General features: G+C 38.3%; 1 protein-coding gene across 1 annotated transcript in view; it reads left to right on the top strand.

The window, feature by feature from the left end:
* LOC107552787 (partitioning defective 3 homolog) overlaps window positions 1–20,872 on the top strand; it is a 145,331-nt gene that overhangs the window by 14,285 nt on the left and 110,174 nt on the right. Inside the window, exons 4-6 of the mRNA XM_016234778.1 lie at window positions 1,183–1,532; window positions 8,172–8,311; window positions 9,976–10,104. Of these exons, the coding sequence (XP_016090264.1) occupies window positions 1,183–1,532; window positions 8,172–8,311; window positions 9,976–10,104 (619 nt within the window). The remainder of the gene's footprint in view (window positions 1–1,182; window positions 1,533–8,171; window positions 8,312–9,975; window positions 10,105–20,872) is intronic.

Genomic DNA, 20,872 nt, shown 5'->3' with positions numbered 1-20,872 from the left:
TACTTACGAACCACTCCATCATATATATCATAACTAGATCTGTTATATATTTATTTATTTGACTTATAGGTTTTTTTTAGTGTTCCATTATTATTATTATTATTATTGGGATAACTATTCCTTTAACTCTTTCTATTTTTGAAAAAAACTTGCCAGCCACCGCCAGCATTTTTGTTCATTTTCACAAAAATGTCATGGCCTCCAGAATATTTTGTTGTATGAATATCTGAACATGCAATACATCAAAATAAAGAACAGAGCTTCTACTTTTAAACAAACATTTCTGTTTTATTCTGGCTTCAAGCATTCTTTTTTATTTTATAGGTAATGTAGGTAAGTTTAATAAAAAAAGCAGCATTTTGATCAAAAAGCTGATAAAATCACGTTTTTATCAAAGACTACATCTGGATCATATTCAGTTTGTTGATCAAAGCATAGATGCAGTGGATCGCTTCCATCAACACCAAAGCTTCACAGTCCTTCACCGCTTCCTTGATCGATTTTCATTGATATGCTGTTTATTGTTGATGATCACATTATTTTTCATATGCATCTGCTTACATATGAGATCGCACGTTTCTGCGTCTTCCTAATCTGTGTTTTTGATCGGGAGATAGTGGACTCATTCAGGAGATGCGTAATAGTGCCCCGAGTGTATAACAGTGAAGACACGGAAACCTGGAAAATGAAATCACCTCATTCTGTTAATGAAATAATGAAATCACCTCATTCTATGCATTCAGAATGATTGTTTCTATACATAAGTTACTTACGAACCACTCCATCATATATATCATAACTAGATCTGTTATATATTTATTTATTTGACTTATAGGTTTTTTTTAGTGTTCTTTTTAGCCATATCTTGCAGGTCTGATGGACTGCTGTTTTTGTCCTCCATGTGGCACACTTATGAAAACAGATCCCGCTTTCTGCCTCTAATACATTTCACTGCTTCCTCCCCAAGGCTTTGCGATTATGGAAATGGCAGATAACTTGAATTAACCTTGTTTCCAACTGTACTAGTACAATTAGCCAACGATAAAGCAAGGCGACCTTTTGACCTCTGCATGTGCTCTGCTTTTAACAATCCCAGTACTTAGGATGAGCCTGTTCAGTAATTGACAATGAGATACATCCTTACTGAGACGTGTGTGTGTGTGTGCTGTTCTCTCCCCTCAGGGCCCAGAATTTGTTCAGACAGGCTATGCGTTCTCCACTCATCCTGTTCCATGTAGTTCCAGCGGTGAAGAAAGCCCAGTACGAGCTGCTGTCTCAGAATGAACTGGGTCTTCAGGCTGCTTCGGGCCCCGGGGACAGGGCCAGTCTGGTGGGAGGAGGTGTCGACTACAGCCCGTGGAGAATGTCCAAAGCCGAATCGACCCTGGGCTATCCCACATTACCGCACATAGCAAACACATCAAACAAGACCCCACCGGGCCCCAACCAGCCCTCCAGACCCACCAGTGCCGCCTCCACTGTGGGCTACTCTAAAAAGATCGGCCGCAAATTCAATGTCCAGCTGAGGAAAGGTATGGTTACTCAAGTCTCATCATACTGATTCACAGCGCTTCACGGTAACATGACCTTACATATGAGTACATTTACCTAGTTAATTGAAATAGCCCACTTTGTCAGATTTGGTAGAGCGCTGATGGGTCGGCCCAGATGTGATTTGTAGACTTTTTCAAATCTGCAGTGTTTTGCAGAATGAATTTCATTGTGGGAAAATGTGTCTTATTGCTACTATAGCTGAAAGCAACATTTATATATATATATAATTATTTTTATTTTTATTATTAAGCATTATTTCTGGCATTATATCCAGCATTATTTCAATTAACAACAACAATTTTTACTAGTTCTAGTTTTAGTTAACAATAACACTGATATGGCCAAAAGAATATGACCCCACACTCATACATGCGTGTTGAACTTTTAATTTAATAATTAATAATGATCAAATTGGAACAAATTCATAAGCACACAGTTCTCTAGAATGTCATTGTATAGCGTCACATTAAGATCTGTTTTAACTGAAGTAACCAAAATCTTTAATTAGACTCTGATGTCCAGATGCTTTTGGCCACTGAAGTGAAAATGTGAGAAAACACTCACACGAGACGTTTTGTTGCCCTGGCAATAAAAAATAGTGTACGCTATGCATTCATTTATTTATTTGTTTGTTTTCCTCTGAAGTTACCTGTATTTTCTGCTGTTTTAATAGCTGATGATATCTGTGCGAATGGCGGTGTATGTTTTCCGCTGTAGCGACTAACATTGTGTAACTAATGCAGTTAGTACTTCAAAGGACTCGATCTGCTATTGTCAGGAAGTGCGGATGCAGCTTCCTCTCAGACTCACGTACGGCTCCAAATCCCATTCGCTCTGCACGGCAGCTGCATCTCAGCATTTCACACCGCGGGACAACTGGAAATGTCTATCAGAGATACCACAAACACACCCAAACAGACACAAACACACGCATGTTTATGCATAAACCAAGACGTCTGAGGAATATCTGTTACTGCTTATGCAGCAGCGCCTCTGATCTCCATTAGTGGCGGCTTTTGAGAAGAAAATGCTAGAACGTCAACCCACGAAACTTTCTGTTTCTCTGATGCTGTTTTCCCTCCCCTCTTTGTCACCATGTCGTAATCACACACTCCGGCGTGTTTAAATGAAAGAGCAAAAAGCAGTTTCTTTGTCCGTGGGCTTGTCTCATTCGCATCTATTAGGTTGACGCAGCAGGAGAGGGAGCGGTAAAGACACAATTAAATCCTGACAACAAATGGGCCGGGCTTCAGCGCGGTGTGAAATATGGAGTGGGTTGGGGAGGGCAGGCGTATGCCACGCTAGCCTTTAATTGAAAAGACAGCCGCGGGTGAAAGAGGGAGTTTTGTGCTGGTGTCTGACACGCAGCCTGTCGCATGCTGGAGCCTCTGTTAGGTGTTACTCAAGAGCTTTATGTGTGTTTGTAGCCTTTTTGGGCTGTAATATCCATAGAAGTGAGTAGACTGACAGTCCTCACAGTATCTAGTATTGTCATAGTATTGGGAAGTGTCCTAGTTAGTTTACATCTTGTGAAAAAGAAGAACACTTAGACATACCTAGTAAAACAAATACTTCTTACAAAAATATATACTTAAGTGTGAACTGAATGTAATGTTTTTGAACACTTAATTGCATGATAATTGCAATGAACTCAACATGTATTATACATTACATCTGTGTTAAATGAAATTAGCAAAAGCTTACAGTGCTTTTTTGACCCACTTAAAAACATCTTTTTATGTAATTTCATAATTACCTGTGTTGGGGTGATGCATTATTGCAACTCCAGTTAAGTATTCAGATTACTTTTTTTTTTCAAGTAACTAGTTAACTAGACACAGTAATTCTAATCTTAGACTAGCAGCCCTCTCTGGGAAACACTGGTGTAGGAGCCCTGAATCCAAACACGAACGCCACTCTTCACTATCAGTCCATCTTCATCTCCTCTCCCTGTGATTCGCAGAGATAGAGGGAGGGAGACGGGAAATGAACAAGCGCAGGGTGAATCGCCCGCTGGCGTCTGGCTGTGATGCAGCAGATGTTGAGCGCTGCAGTTCTGGCATGCGTGCTGGACTGAGCTGAGCTTGTGTTACAGGCTAAATACAGCAGATCTGTGGGAGCCTTCAGCATTTATCAGTACAAACACCGAAGGCTTGCTCTCTGCCCGGGACTTCACCTGGAAGCTGATGCACTCTCTCGTTTCGTCCCGTTTGCAGTGAGGTTATTGACCCTTGTCGGGCCTGTTTAATCTGTCAGAGCTCTCTCAGATTGGCTTCAACACGTCTGTGCCAGCTGAGAGATTTATTTGCTCTGGGCACTTTACCCACTTTACCCTTCTAGATTTATGAAAAACAGTGTTGTCTTTATATCAAATTCGAGTTTTATTCAGTGACAGGTGCACTGCTGAAATAAAATAATGCATCTAATGCTGTTTATACTCAAGGTTCATTCTGCTCAAGCGACTGTAGCGGTGAATAGCTCACATTTAGTGTTTTTATAAGCTTTTTTAAAACACATCAGTAAAAATGTAATGTAAAATCATATTTTATGCCTCCTACAACTCTTCTGTTTTAAGGTCTATCCCCAGCTTTTTCCAACTCTTTTCTTGTTGAGTTTAAATGCTTGATGTTGTGTTCCTTGGTTATATGGTAACTCTATTACTTTTCTATTACTATTATATTTTATTCATATTTTTTATAATAATGATTTATTATGTACAGCCATCTTTCTGTAAGTGAACACTGCAAGGACACATAAATGTCTCCATTTGTCTTTTAATAATAATAACAATAATTATTATTATGTATGTATGTATGTCAAACAGGGAAATTCTCAGGAAAAAGTTATTTTGTCCCATTTTTACAGTTTTGATAATTTAATGGATAATAAGGCAAATATGATATATGGTAACTCTATTACTTTTCTATTACTATTATATTTTATTCATATTTTTTATAATAATGATTTATTATGTACAGCCATCTTTCTGTAAGTGAACACTGCAAGGACACATAAATGTCTCCATTTGTCTTTTAATAATAATAACAATAATTATTATTATGTATGTATGTATGTCAAACAGGGAAATTCTCAGGAAAAAGTAATTTTGTCCCATTTTTACAGTTTTGATAATTTAATGGATAATAAGGCAAATATGATTTTTTTTCTCTGCTAAGTGGATGTGGGATGTTTCTGTTCTCCCACTGGAGCTTCACTCATTTAAAGAGTCTTCCTTCTCTTTCCGTTAGTCCATTTGTCTTTTTTTGTTATGATAATCTTAAAATAGCACTTTAAGAGGTCTAAGACCACATCGTCCTCTCTCATTTGTCTATTCCTCCTGCTTTCTCTCTCAAGCCCTCATAAATTAATGCATTGCGGAGAACATTTTCCTAATTTTCTTCCTCAAGCTGTAATTTTCTGTACTGCCTTACATTGCTTGATTTTTTTAAGCTTTAAGACTTTGGCACAGTCACATAGACAGCATTTTTTATTATCTTTCTCTCACATAATAAAAAACCCCCCAGAAAAACCCCTGAAAGTAGACCGTGCTACATACGTGATTAATTAGCGCGGGGCTATTAGTGTTCCATCCCTGTAATTACTTGATTGTAAGCCGTTAACAGCTAAATGTCCTAATGGCCGAAAGTTTGATTGTAGTAATTATCCTGTAGGGGGCATCAGGTGGGGTTTTGATAGCCTCACAGACTTGTTATTGACTCTGGCTTCACTTCTGCTGGCTGTGGCCGTACGTCTTGGAGCAGTTAGCCCAGCACCATAACAAACATAAACCATTTAGAGAACAGCACAGCTACTGACCCCAGACCAGCAACACCGGCTCATGCTGCGGCAGGCTTGTGTTCTTTGGAACGTGGGAGTTTCAATACAAGTTAAGCTCAATCAAGGGCATTTGTGGCATAATGTTCATTATCTATATATAATAGATATATAGTCTATGTTATATATAATGTATAATTATTCTGAGAAACGCTGTAGTGGAAGTGGATTGGACCGAGCATTAAAACACACTTCTAGCCAATCACCAGTAAGGGGCGTGTCCACTCATGATAGGGGAGTTGCCTGTGCTGCATAGCATGTTTGTAAATTTGGGGGCGGAGCTATTAAGATAGAGGTGTGATCCTTTTGGGTAGGGGCGTGTATGTTTTGGTGATTTCAAATATAAACAGAGCTTCTCAAAAATCACTTACTGCACCTTTAACGTTTGCAAATTGGCCCCATTCACTTCTCTTGTGAAGATTCGATCACATTAGTAAAATGTTGGTGAAATTTCATGGGCAAATGCCCAGTAATGATTAATAGTGTACTGATGTATGAAGAGAAGTCACGGAAATCACCAAGCAGCTTTCTGTAAGTCAACACAGCCAACTTTAACACGTTGCTAAATCCACGTTTTAAAATCTTTCACCCTCATGTGAAGTTCCAGATTTGCACCGATTTCTATTGAAATGAATGGATTTTGCCTGTGAAAATTCGCAGAATAACGTTAAATGTGACCGTATTCTGTCCCTCACTTTTCGACTCCCTTTTTTTATTTGTGTTATGATGCCACAAGTGTTGTTTTATTGAGCATAACTTGCTTTGATGCTGGAGTATTGTGTTTAACCTTTTGAAAAATTCCCTTTTTGTGCACAAACCATGAACACGACATATCCCAGATATGATATAAGCGAACACAGACAGTCCTGAAGGCTACAAATGTGTCTCCAGATAAAAACACGTGTCCGGCCTATCAGTCTCTCTATCTCCCCCACTGCCTTTTCTTTTACCATTACAGCCGTTGTTGGGATGATAAGGTCAACCTTACTGATCCCTCTGTGTCCCGACTATTACTCTTTCTCTCCGCTTCTCCTACATCTGCCTATTCGTATTCATTTGGCACTCCCAAAAAGGTCATTTTGTGGACAGGGAGCAAATTGCTGTGCGTACCCCATGTCTGAGCCTAACTACATTTTCCAGGATTTACTAATGTCTGTGGCGAGCTGTAAAGCTCAATTTGCCTGATGCATGCGCACATCAAGACCCTTCAAAGCTGGGTTTGAAGGGAGTTGGCCTTGTTTTCAATGAGGAAAAGCAAATGTCTACAGTGTGTGTTCTGGAGGAGCTGGCATGACGACCCGAGCATGTCATGTTACTGCCCCGCTAGATTTGTAAAGCACGTGCCTCTGAAACACACGGGTCTAAATTTGAAGTCACGCTGCGGTTGTGCCGCGCACACAGATGGGTTTGAAACGTTTAATTAGGGTGGCCTGTGTTGCCATATGCTTGGGCTTTGCCTGTGTAATTTGTATTTGTGCGCACAGGCAGTCATGGAACACACTGTTTGTTTCTCTATAACCTTTAAAGACATAAAAATATCCCGTCTGATGGATTCAGATTAGTTATTAGATACAGTAGACTTGAGCAGGACTGTAATTTTACTGCGGACGATATGCAATCCGTGTCAAATATAGAATTCACGAAATGTTTGCAACACTTTAGCTGTTTTTCAAAGAAATTAATACTTTTATTCAGCAAGGAAATTCATCAAGAGACATTTATAATGTTAAAAAAGTTTTCCATTTCAAATAAATGCTGTTCTTTTGAACTTTGTTCATCTGTGAAACCTGAAAAATAAAATGTATCACAATTTCAGCATTGATAATAATCAGAAATGTTTCTGGAGCAGCATATCGGCATATTATACTGATTTCTGAAGATCATGTGACACTGAAGACTGGAGGAATGATGCTGAAAATACAGCTGCGCATCACAGAAATACATTACATTTTACAATATATTCGCATAGAAAACCGCTATTTGAAACCGTAATAATATTTCAGAATTTTTACTGTATTTTGTAATAAGCCTTGGTGAAAAAAATTGCACTGAAGTCAACATTTTGAGTGGATATGAGTGTTCAAGATAAAGAAAAAGAAAAATCATATAAAAAAAATCTAGTTTAAAACACTTGCCAAGTTATTAGATATGTATTTTTATATTGATGTTGGCTTTATATGGTAATATGATAACTGAAACTAATACATTTGAGTACTAAAATTACTAAAACTGAAATAAAAATAAACTAAATGTAAAAATACATCTAAAAAAAATATAAAAATAAGACTTAAACTAAAATGAAAATGAAAACTAAAGTTATAAATATATATATCCAAAAAAATATATATAAAAAAAAATGCAAAAGAACATTAATTGCTGAAACAAACTAAAATGAAAACTGGAAAAGGTCTTTCCAACCATAAAATATTCAAAATCTTTAAAAAAAAAAAGAATAATAATAATTAAAAAACAGAAACTGAAATAACATGAAAATAACAAAAGTACATATCAAAATTACGAACACTTAAACAAAAATGAAAATAAAAACTGAAAATATATTAAAAACATTTTTTTAGGGGGGTTGGTTCACATTTAAATAAATTGAAATATATAAAACAAACAAACAATAAATAAATAAAAAAATGTGCTGTAAAAAGTGACATTTTACAACCCAAACTAAGCTTAAAAATGTGAAATTACATTCCCAGACGGTCATTGTTTGATCTCTAGCCAGACTCTTTAGTTCATTTACACATGCATTGTTTGTTATTTTTGTGTTGTAGGTCCGGAGGGGCTGGGCTTTAGCATCACCTCCAGAGACGTCCCGATTGGCACTTCCGCCCCCATATATGTGAAGAACATCCTCCCGCGTGGAGCCGCCATCCAGGACGGCCGTCTGAAAGCTGGAGACCGGCTGCTCGAGGTGAGAAAACCTGGAAGCGGTTGAGAGCGACGAGTGACATCACACGGCCCTCACTTCCTCTTCCTGTTCACAGCTTCCTGAACTTTCAGCACCATATACTGCTTTTCTTATTTTAAAATCCCAACAATAGTCCATTCTGCTTGGTCTATCGGAGGCAAGATGTCCATTGTTTTCCTCTCTCCCTTGTGAGAAGCACTTTCCTTTTTAGTTTGGGAGAGTGAATAACCTCAATAAAAGAGAATGGACAAAAAGAAGTTTAGCTGATGGCTGATTTACAGTGACAGCCAATCAACAATGGCTATTTCATTTAGAAATGGAGCAGGACACCTGCAGGCTCTCATGCCAGATGCTACCGCGGAGCCAGAACGTCATCCATTTGGCTTAACAAACCCTGATTCATCGCTTTAATGGAGTCGAGGCCTTTCAGAGTGCTTTCGCTTCACCCCGTGCCTTTATGTTGCCATAGAAATATCAGGACAGTACTTCCTGTTGTCATGGTCACAATAATGCGACTGCAGTTAATTGTAATGCTTGATTGGATGTAATTACATAGAATATAATTCAGGTTTTATTTGTTGCTTTATTAAACACTCTTTCAAATGTCTCACATCAGCATCCTGTAACGTCAAATTTGACAGCAGCGCCTTTTGCACAGGTCAAGCTTTTTAATATGAAGCTCAAACCTGTTTAACCAATGATTATGTGTGTATATATTACTACTATATGTAGTATTTCTGATATTAGGAATGTTATGTATTGTATGTAAGTTAATTTTAGCTAAAAATAATTTTAAGACTTGTTCACGTTGTTGAAAAAAGCTGAAATAAAACAGATTATAAATACTGAATGAAAAACATAATATAGTTAACATAGCAACTAAATATTTTTTTTTTGTTTTTATTTTTATATTTTCTGTTTTCTTTCTAATTTCAGTTAAATTTTTTTTAGCAATTTTGTTGTTTTTTATCATTTTTATTAGTTTTTGTTTTTTATAAATATGTCTATATAGTTTGTATAAATTTTTTATATCAGTTTTACTTGGAGTTTAATTTTAGTAGATCAAGTTAATATTGCCTTGGCAACTACTGAATTAAAAAAAAAATATTTAAAGTTGAATTTATTTCAAGTAATGATTTTTTATGGTTTTAATTAATTAATTTAATTTTAGTTAACTATAATAACTTATTGTTATTAATTATTATATTATTATAGTTATATAATAACTACATCAAAACGCAAGTAATTGATATAAATTAGTTGAAATTTCTAGAACTAAAACTGAATTAAAAATAAATTGAATCTAAAATACATTAAACAAATAATAAAAATGACAAATGCAAATAACAAAGGGATTAAAACCTAATCTAAAATGAAAATTGAAAATTATAAAAAAGCTAAATAATAATGCTATAATGTTATGAAAATAGTACTAAAATAACATTTATAAATAAATGTGTGTGTGTGTGTGTGCATTCTTATTATTTATTATTTTATATAATATAAAAATGTTTTAAAAATGATTGTGTCTGTGTTTAGTGCATGTGGTTTACAAAATGAAAAATATACATTGACGGAAACTGATTTGCTTCACTGTTGAGACAAAGGAGCAGCATTTTGCTGTCAGATCCTCATTTTTCTGATGATTTCTGTTTGTGTGGGTGTAGGTTAATGGAGTGGATCTGAATGGTAAGACACAGGAGGAGGTTGTGGCTCTGTTGCGCTCGACTCCCATGGGAGGCACTGTAGGTCTTCTCATCGTCAGACAAGAGGACACTTTCCTGCCCCGCGAAGTGGTGAGTCACACGCTCACACTCCCACACACCTAAATGTGCAACCATCTTAAAATGGCTTAACAATAGCCATAAATAGTCTTGATATCACATAGAGTTCATATAGCACCATGGAATGGCCTCTTCAACTCTTTCCCTGCCTCTGGCCTATTTAGGTCACATGTGTGCTGCCACTTGCCTTAACTCGTTTTGAAGTCATTATTATTTCCATAAAAGATAATTCAGGAGTGCAGATGAACTCCAGGCTGCCTTGGCATTTGTATGCAGATTTTTTTTTTCTTGGTCAACATTCCATAAAGATGCTTCTGTATTCAGCCAGTGCTGAAGGTTCCCATTGGCTGTCTCAGTGATCTGTTGCTTACAGCATCAGTAAAATTCCTCCTTTGCACTTAGCAATGTTGATGACAGGAAGTCTAAATCCTGATATATGAATGCTTCTAGCTATGTAAGCTTGATTTGTTGCAAAATGCGTCAGACAGTTTGAAGAGAATTAAGCTGAGCAAGAAAGTTCAAGTTAGTTACTGTCTACATGTTTATAGCTAAAATTGTTAGCCACTAGTTACCTGAATTTAAAGGTAACTATGTCTACTATCAAAATTGCAATACAGACCCAAACAATGTGACTCTGTCAACACAGGCTAATTGCAAAAACATGCCTCTACCTACATTTGTGCAAAATTCCAAAAACTTACCTATAGGCCAACATACAATTTACTGCCGTTTCCAGCTGAAATGACCACTAGAGGCAGTGAAACACCAACAACTTTTATTATTTTTCATGCAAATTATGATTACAGCAGTAGATTATCAATTAATCATCATTTTCACCATAGCACATTGTTGGTGCACTAGTGTACAATTTACTGCCGTTTCCAGCTGAAATGACCACTAGAGGCAGTAAAACACCAACAACTTTTATTATTTTTCATGCAAATTATGATTACAGCAGTAGATTATCAATTAATCATCATTTTCACCATAGCACATTGTTGGTGCACTAGTGCATTTTGATGTTTGCATCACATAACCGGCTCCATATGTATGGCTTTTCTGATGTAGTAAACTTGCTCTATAGCGCACCCGGTACAACATTGCTCTTACGAGTTCCATAAAACACGAATCATGATAGGTCTTTAAGACTTGTAGAAACAAGCTAAAATGTCACTGTTGCTTCAGCAAATGCATTTTTATCTCACATTTGATTTTGTTAACACTATTGCTTAGGTTTAGTGTAGGTGCTATGTTTTAGCGTCACTCACAGGACATTTCATTTCCGAACAAGTACAAGTTGGATACAAGTACCAACGTAATAAAACCTTGCCGGATTCATGTGTTTCTGTTTTAGATCAAATTTAGCATGCTTTTAGACTTTCCACTTGGAAAGTGTCACAAAACGTGCAAGAAGCAACATCGTTTTTTTTTCAGAGAAGTCACCACAGGACTGGGTTGGACTATGTTTCCGTCAACCAATGGCAGAGTGTTTAGGAATCTGCTTTTTTTCTCTCTCTCTCTTAAAAAGATTCAAAATACCATAGAGTACACACCCAAACCTATCGAAGAGGCCAGCATGTTTTGATGTGTGCCATCTTCATAGAGGCTTGAAAAACACGTCCCCGGAAGAAAGTTCAATTGCGGGCTGATTGATTTTGGCCTTATTTAAGTTTGAGGTGATTGAGAGCGGGTGAAGATGAGGTTTGACTTCCTTTCTTTGGCTCCAGCAAGATTTGATTAAAGACACCATCAATGAAGACACAGTTTCTCCAACTCTCCCGCTCCACCTCGTTTCTCATCAACTCCCCCTTAAAATGTGGAGTTTAAGACAACAGAACGACAGGGGTGGGAAGAGAGAAAGCGAGGGAAGAGATAAACTGTTGGACGCTTCATTACTCTTATTGTCACATTAACATTCAGGAGGCTTCGGCTTTTCAATGCACCCCGTACAGGCATTAAAGGATCTCAATAATCCATACAAGTATGTTCATAAAAATCAGATCACAAACGCATCACTCTACTGCTGACAGTTATTGCAAATAAAGTGGCGAGAGAGAGGACAGTGGAGGGTTATTGATGCTATTTTGTAGGTCTCCATGAGGGAGAGAGAGCGTGATGGTTTAATATGATGCTATGGGAACCTTGTCATGTGAGCCAATCACAGTGCCAGACTATTAACGCATCATCAAGGAAGTTCTAAATCAAAAGACTGACACACTCTGCTACAGTGACAGGTTACAGTCTAATAAATCAAAACAGCCAAGCATTTAGTCTATGCTTTATGATATTCAAAGACACAACGCAATTAACCTCAAATTATTATAATGACATCAGGAGAGAAAGTAACAGAACGGAGAAAGAACAGAACTGCTAATGTGCTGAGGGGCCTTATTTATTTATTTTAATATATCTGCACGCATACGATTAGTCTCCGAGGCTCCGAGGGAATTGCAGACATTTTACGAAAGCGTGAGCGTCAAATGCGGGCAGTGACTTATTGATAGGGGCGTCAGCATTAACCTTTGCTCACAGCCGAAGTCTGGTCCTGAGGGAACTGCAGAAAAATGAGCTTTGATGCCCCCGGCCGGCCCTCGCCCTTTAGAGAAAAAGAGAAAGAGAATCGAGAGGAGGAGTCTGCACCATGGGCATGTTCGGTGAACTCCAAAGAAGCTGTTGTGCCGGAATCGATGAAGTGCTGTCCTTGGAGTGTTCTGGAGTGTGGCTGAGGGGCTGGTGTTAGTTGAGTGCAATTATAGGTCATGTGGCACTCAAAGTGCAGTGTGTCATGGTCAGTGTCATATACTCATGAGATTACTGCTCTTTAAACAACTGATTTGTTGCTTGGTTTGCTACTCCTGACAGGTAGATTGAGACTCGCTGACAAATTTGACCCATTCTGGGTCAGTCTCAGTAAGTCCTTGCTGAACAGACTACAACCCTTCCTTTCCCACTGAATGTGACATACCTCGACTGATACCAAGTTTTGCTTTCAGCCGGTGGTGTCAGTGTGGTCATTTCGATACATCATTTTAAATTGAAGTGTCCCCAACTAAGCAAGCCAAAAGGTGACAGTGGCAAGGTTCCCACACTCCATCAGAAATGGAGAAAAAAACTTGGCAGAAGAGAGGTTCAGATGCTCCTCTGGCCTAATGGGGAACCAGTTCTCCTTACTTCTGGCTCAGATGGGGGACCAGTTCTCCTGTGGTCTTTGCTTAGGCCCAGGGAGAACTGGTCACCCATGTGAGTCTGGTTTCTTCTTACATCAATTACACTATTTCGATTTTGAGCACCTAACCCAACCGCTACCCCTGATCCTTACATTTGTCAATATCAAACAAAGGATATAACAGACATATGCAACTATAGTCACAATTAAAAAAACAAAAGACAAACATTCCAAGTCTTCTAAAGCTAAATGATTAATTTGCGTAAGGAACAGACCCAAAAGTGATCACCGCCTCCAGCCGTGACGTTCAAATCATAAACACATTACAAATTGCCACATGAAAGAAGCGTTATGTTAGGGTTGATTGTTGTGTGCTTTGTGACTGATTGCATCATGTTAATGTTAAGATTTATCTTTTGTATGGGATGTGACTTTGTTAATGGAGCGGGAATATTTTCAGCGATTAAGGCCTGAAGTTTCACTCTGTTCCTCATAAAAATATATTGTATGACTCCAGAGGACTTGGGATATAACACGGGCTGATTGTAATGCTTATACTGTTTTCTGGTCAGTTGTTGCCCTAAATTCCTGTGACTGTATTTTTGTCTGACTGTTACGTGTTTTATATTGTTGAGAAATTGTTCAGGGAAGGGTTGTGGTTAGGTGCTCACTTTTACAAATGCTTGCAAAGAATTAAGGGATCTGATGCACAAGGCAAACAAGTAAAGGAGTAACCTGCACATTGAAAATTTTTGCCCAGTGCATTAAAAACTGATGCCAAGGGGTCCTGACCAAGAGTCAATATGTGACGAGTTGGGAGTGAGAACATGTTGGTAAATCTATCATCAAGTTCATCTTTGGAAGTGGTCCATTGAAGAAGTCTGCAAACTTGTAAACAGGGCTTTGTTTTCTGCAGTTCAATAAAATCCTGTATACACAAACGCTCAGGATTTGTGTAAAGCTAATCAGATTGGATTTTGAAAGAGCTCCATTATGTGTGCCGCATGCATAAAATTGGCCTCAAATAGTCTGTTAGTGCTCTACGGCAGTGACGTCTGAGACTATGGAGCACCTTGCCATCTTAACATTTACATCAGGTTTGTTTATTTCGGAAATTGAAAGAGAGCCTTGAATATAAACCAGTCATTTGTGTTTCAGAACTGAAAAAAAAGGATGTCAGAGGAGCAGTGGATAGTCAGTGCGATTGATGCAGAGGGTGAAGGATTAGGAGAAATGATGAAAGAGGGAGGATCTGGGAGGAGAGGGAGGGAGCACGACTCAGCGGGAGACGGATAGGCCAGAAGATGGAGAGAGAGGGAAAGAATGAGAGATGTGATAGGCATCTCAGGGAGCCATCAAAAACTCCACTGTGGAGAAAAGAAGAGAAAAAAGAGAACTGACAACAGTGGCAAAGGAGAAAACATGTTTTGACAGACATCCTGGACTTGATGAAATCTTACCTTGCCACTTCAGTGAGACACACACTCACAAACACACTCCGAGGCTTGACAAACACCCTGCTGCTGAATTATTCATGTCAGAAAACGCAATTATCCAGCACACTAATGTGGCCAGCGGCAGTGTGAGAGCATTAGAACAACACAACTCACACACACAAGCAATTCCATTGTGTAAACAAAAAGCCCACCGTGTTCTTCTGCCGGCTGTCTGCACTGACCGCAATTTATCGTTCCTTTTGATCTCCCAGTGTGCACTGCTGAGAACGCTCAGAAGTTACGCGTGTTTGCGACCACTGCTAAGCCAGAGTGATAAGCGGTGATTGTACATCACCTCCTTCCCTCCGCAAAGTAAATAACTCATTGTGAAGACTTCAGCCACGCCAGGCAGAAGGGAACAAAGGAACGAGAGTAAATAAGAATTACCTCCAAAGCTTTGGCTGGAGATGAGACTGTGTTGATTGATATTAGCATGTTAACAGGTAGCGGCAAGGCGTCTTGAGTGGGGATGGACTCATGGGGATGCTTTGTTTTGCTTTGCTTTCATTTGTTTTGTTTTGCCTTTTGTTTTGTTTTGCTTAAATTTGCTTTGCTTTTGATTTTCGGGCTTTGCTTTGTTTTGCTTTGCGTTTGCTTTTGTTTTTGATTTTGCTTAGCTTTTGTTCTTTTACTTTGTTTTGCTTTGTTTTGCTTTGCTTTGCTTTGCTTTTGCTTTTGCTTTTGCTTTTGCTTTTGTTTTTGTTTATTGTTTTCTGCTTTTCACTTTCTGGGCTTTGCTTTTGCTTTGTTTAGCTTTGCTTTTTCTTTTTCTACATTGAATGTAGTTTTGCACATCCCTGCTAGATGGAACATGACTAATGGGGAGAAATGGTACAGAACTATTCTTGAGACATTTGAACCTTTTTGTGAATTTGACACAATGTCTTAATTCACTATGGCATTATTGTGCATAGATTGGCAATATAAAATGGTGCAAATGGTGCATCCATGGCTCACCCCAAATACTTAAGGTTGATTTATATGTACTTGAGTGCTCGAGCAGCCCAAATTACCAAAATGCGCAGTCCTAGTCTTGACTGCAGTTGAGCCTTTAATGGCAGATTTGACAGATCAGAATGAAATCTCTGAGCAGTTTTGAGTAGGTTTGTTTGTACTCTTGAAACTGTTTCATATGCATCATTTTCTGGCTCAACTTCCTTGAAAATAACCCTATGAATGATGATGAGCTTTTTCTATTCATGTTCAAATAATGTGCCCATCTGTAGTCAATTGGAGCTCTCTCCAAATTGGAGTTGATGATCACGACTGTTGCCTTGTTCAAACATACAATAACTGCAACTCGTCAATGCTCTTGGCTGCGCCAATCCAATCCAAATTCCCCAGAACGGTCCAGATGACAGGGTGTATGGGAACCTAGTCACAGAACAGTAATTAAACACTACATTAAATTCCTCTTCATGACCAGTTCAGACTTCTCATGGATCCATTAGAGGCTGAATCTGCCAAGCTAAGAGAATCTTAATTGCGCAATTAATTTGAACGCTGATGTCTACTGACAGTTGGATTTATGGAGTCTATTGAGGCCAGATCCAGACAAATGTGTGACAGGTTCTATTTTAATACGGCTGATGAGTTGGCTTGATATCCCGCTAGTGACGCCCGTTTCACCAGTCATCAGAAAATCTGTTGTTTTTTTCTGAACTTGAAGTTATTGTTTTTGAGTTATTGTTGCTCATTTCCTGTTTTGTTCCAGTTTCTCTCACTTCACTGTGAGGAGCGTTTCTATTTTTAAATGTTCTTTGGAAGGATTCTGTGAATGTTAAATTGTTAGGAAACGACAACAGCAATCCAACTTTTGTTTTCCCCAAATGGTCGCAATTATTCACAGCAGATAATATCTTAATTTCTCAGAATCACTTTGTACGCTCACACTTGCACACTCGTCTTTTCTAGTGCCAACAGAAAGGTCAGGTTTCGACATTTATTTCCCCATGAAGCCATTTTTGCTTTAAATCTGTTCACTGGATGTGGGAAACTTTAGAAACTCAGAGGGGGAAGAAATCAAATCAGCATGTTACCTGAACACTGGAGACTAGACTTGAGTTGTTAAATTAGAGATTGCTGGATGTGTTGATGGGAATGGTTGAGAGAGCTCTTTTGTGAGCTCTGGGAAATAGGAAGCATGTTTGTTCGTGCTCAACAAGTGCCTCTGATTGCCCGAGAGCTGTAGCCATCATTCACAGGTAGCCTTAAAACACAGACAGCATTGATGTGTTCACAATGGCATACTACCTACTGTTTTTGAAAGGACGTAGCATGCAGTATACATATATCTGTATGTTTTCAGAATTTGCAGTGTAAGGATCTGTTCACACAGGACATTTTTGTGTCCATCTACACTATTTTTTTTATTGTTGGTCTGATTGTTTTGTTGCAAACCTAGGCAGAATTGTGGATATGACATACACTGCAAAAGCTTTCATTTAAAGCAATAGTTCTCTCTCTCTCTCTCTCTATCTCTCACACACACATACACACACATTTGCTTTTGCTTTTGCTTTTGCTTTTGCTTTTGTTTTTGTTTATTGTTTTCTGCTTTTCACTTTCTGGGCTTTGCTTTTGCTTTGTTTAGCTTTGCTTTTTCTTTTTCTACATTGAATGTAGTTTTGCACATCCCTGCTAGATGGAACATGACTAATGGGGAGAAATGGTACAGAACTATTCTTGAGACATTTGAACCTTTTTGTGAATTTGACACAATGTCTTAATTCACTATGGCATTATTGTGCATAGATTGGCAATATAAAATGGTGCAAATGGTGCATCCATGGCTCACCCCAAATACTTAAGGTTGATTTATATGTACTTGAGTGCTCGAGCAGCCCAAATTACCAAAATGCGCAGTCCTAGTCTTGACTGCAGTTGAGCCTTTAATGGCAGATTTGACAGATCAGAATGAAATCTCTGAGCAGTTTTGAGTAGGTTTGTTTGTACTCTTGAAACTGTTTCATATGCATCATTTTCTGGCTCAACTTCCTTGAAAATAACCCTATGAATGATGATGAGCTTTTTCTATTCATGTTCAAATAATGTGCCCATCTGTAGTCAATTGGAGCTCTCTCCAAATTGGAGTTGATGATCACGACTGTTGCCTTGTTCAAACATACAATAACTGCAACTCGTCAATGCTCTTGGCTGCGCCAATCCAATCCAAATTCCCCAGAACGGTCCAGATGACAGGGTGTATGGGAACCTAGTCACAGAACAGTAATTAAACACTACATTAAATTCCTCTTCATGACCAGTTCAGACTTCTCATGGATCCATTAGAGGCTGAATCTGCCAAGCTAAGAGAATCTTAATTGCGCAATTAATTTGAACGCTGATGTCTACTGACAGTTGGATTTATGGAGTCTATTGAGGCCAGATCCAGACAAATGTGTGACAGGTTCTATTTTAATACGGCTGATGAGTTGGCTTGATATCCCGCTAGTGACGCCCGTTTCACCAGTCATCAGAAAATCTGTTGTTTTTTTTCTGAACTTGTTCAGAAAGATGCAAGTTATTGTTTTTGAGTTATTGTTGCTCATTTCCTGTTTTGTTCCAGTTTCTCTCACTTCACTGTGAGGAGCGTTTCTATTTTTAAATGTTCTTTGGAAGGATTCTGTGAATGTTAAATTGTTAGGAAACGACAACAGCAATCCAACTTTTGTTTTCCCCAAATGGTCGCAATTATTCACAGCAGATAATATCTTAATTTCTCAGAATCACTTTGTACGCTCACACTTGCACACTCGTCTTTTCTAGTGCCAACAGAAAGGTCAGGTTTCGACATTTATTTCCCCATGAAGCCATTTTTGCTTTAAATCTGTTCACTGGATGTGGGAAACTTTAGAAACTCAGAGGGGGAAGAAATCAAATCAGCATGTTACCTGAACACTGGAGACTAGACTTGAGTTGTTAAATTAGAGATTGCTGGATGTGTTGATGGGAATGGTTGAGAGAGCTCTTTTGTGAGCTCTGGGAAATAGGAAGCATGTTTGTTCGTGCTCAACAAGTGCCTCTGATTGCCCGAGAGCTGTAGCCATCATTCACAGGTAGCCTTAAAACACAGACAGCATTGATGTGTTCACAATGGCATACTACCTACTGTTTTTGAAAGGACGTAGCATGCAGTATACATATATCTGTATGTTTTCAGAATTTGCAGTGTAAGGATCTGTTCACACAGGACATTTTTGTGTCCATCTACACTATTTTTTTTATTGTTGGTCTGATTGTTTTGTTGCAAACCTAGGCAGAATTGTGGATATGACATACACTGCAAAAGCTTTCATTTAAAGCAATAGTTCTCTCTCTCTCTCTCTCTATCTCTCACACACACATACACACACACACACACACACACACACACAAACACAAACACAAATAAAACAAACAAACAAAAAAAAAATAGCTGAAAATGTATTCACCCTCGGGTCAGCCAAAATGTAGATGAGTTTGTTTCTTCATCAGATTTTGTCTCAGCAATGGATGCTCTGCAGTGAATGGGTGCCATCAGAATGAGAGTCCAAACTGCTGATAAAAGCATCACAATAATCCACAAGTAATTCACACCACTCCAGTCCATCAATTGAAGCCAAAAGCTGAAACAAATCCATCATTAAGATGTTTTTAACTCTTAAAGCCAAGCTCATTCTGACGGCACCCATTCACTGCAGATGATCCATTGGTGAGCAAGTGATGGAATACTTCCTTTAAATGAAAGTTATTGCAGTTTATGTTATATCCACAGTTCTGCCCAGGTTTGTAATAATTGCCAGAGCTGTGATTTTAAACCTGACGGACTGTTTGGTAGATGGATGTGTTGATTGCACTCAGGTGTTGTTCTGCGCTGATTGCTGATGAGATGCCCCTGAAGAACAACGTGTGTCATATGATGTCCAGATCTGTTGTGTTACCAACCCGTTTTACTGTTTCCATAGCAACAGCTAGTGGAGGAAGTGAGCTTGGGCAGAAGGGGAATCCCGCTTGATTAAGATAATTAGCCTCTTTCTTATTTAATAGGTGTGTCTTTGTGGTTTTGTCCCAAATTACAGCCCATTGGTTTCATCTCGTCAGTCTCCACACCACAGTCAGATCCTTAGGGAATTATTAAAAATACGACCAAACGTTCAATCAAAATGTCGGATGGCCACATTTAATTTGTGTTCGGTCTCTAAAAGTGTCTCTGATATAATTATCTTTTTGTCAAAGTTATGTTATGCCTTTAAGCCTTTGTCAGAGTCGCAGTGAGGTAATTCTCCTCAACTTCTGCTCACGAGGTGTCGACGCGAGACCTGCGGTCCTGTCGCTGTCCTTGCTGGCAGCTGTTAGCCAGAGTGTTTCATCTGAGATGTCGTGATGGCAAAATGGGCTCTGTACCATGGGATCGGAGCCGTTTCTGAGCCAAGATAGCTATCAGGATCTATTTGTAACTTGGCAGTCTCTCTGGGTTTTTTAACGGCGAATGAATTATCACATTGACTAGGACCTTGGCTCTCTCACCTGCCGAGAAAAAAGTAGTACTGTAAGACCCTTAAATCAGTGACTGTTATTATTCATTCAGAAAAGAATAGAAAAGAAAAGGAAAAAAAAAAAGAAAAACTTTTGAAGTCTTTGAAAGTTCGGAACAAGTTTTGTATAATATCTGAATTTATTCAGAATGATTTAGATAAGATACTTAGGTTTTGGATACTTAGGATACATATTTAGGTTTGACACAAAAGTGACTCGTTATTTCATGAATTTGCACCAATATTCTTTTTTTTTCAGATGCCTTTTCAGGTTTTTAGAGCATAAATTATATTTCTTTCTTTCTTTCTTTCATTGTTTCTTCAATTGATCAATTTTGTTTGCTTGTTCTTTAGTCATTAGTACGGAAGTTCTAAGCGGCCATGCATTATTTATTTTTTCCTTCTTGTTTTCTCGTTATAACGACTTATTTTCTCGTTATATCGACATAACGAGAGTTGTTTTCTCGTTATAACGACTTATTTTCTCGTTATATCGACATAACGAGAGTTATGATAAAATCATAAAATCATAACTTGATAAAAATCATTGGTGAAACTCATGCATCTAGCAAGAACTTAATACACAAAATAGTCATATTGAT

Source organism: Sinocyclocheilus grahami, unplaced genomic scaffold (assembly GCF_001515645.1).
Source record: "Sinocyclocheilus grahami isolate Dianchi unplaced genomic scaffold, SAMN03320097.WGS_v1.1 scaffold458.1, whole genome shotgun sequence".
NCBI classification, from domain to species: Eukaryota; Metazoa; Chordata; class Actinopteri; order Cypriniformes; family Cyprinidae; genus Sinocyclocheilus; species Sinocyclocheilus grahami.
Note: the sequence above shows the minus strand (reverse complement) of the source record. Positions and strands in the feature narration are given on the sequence as shown.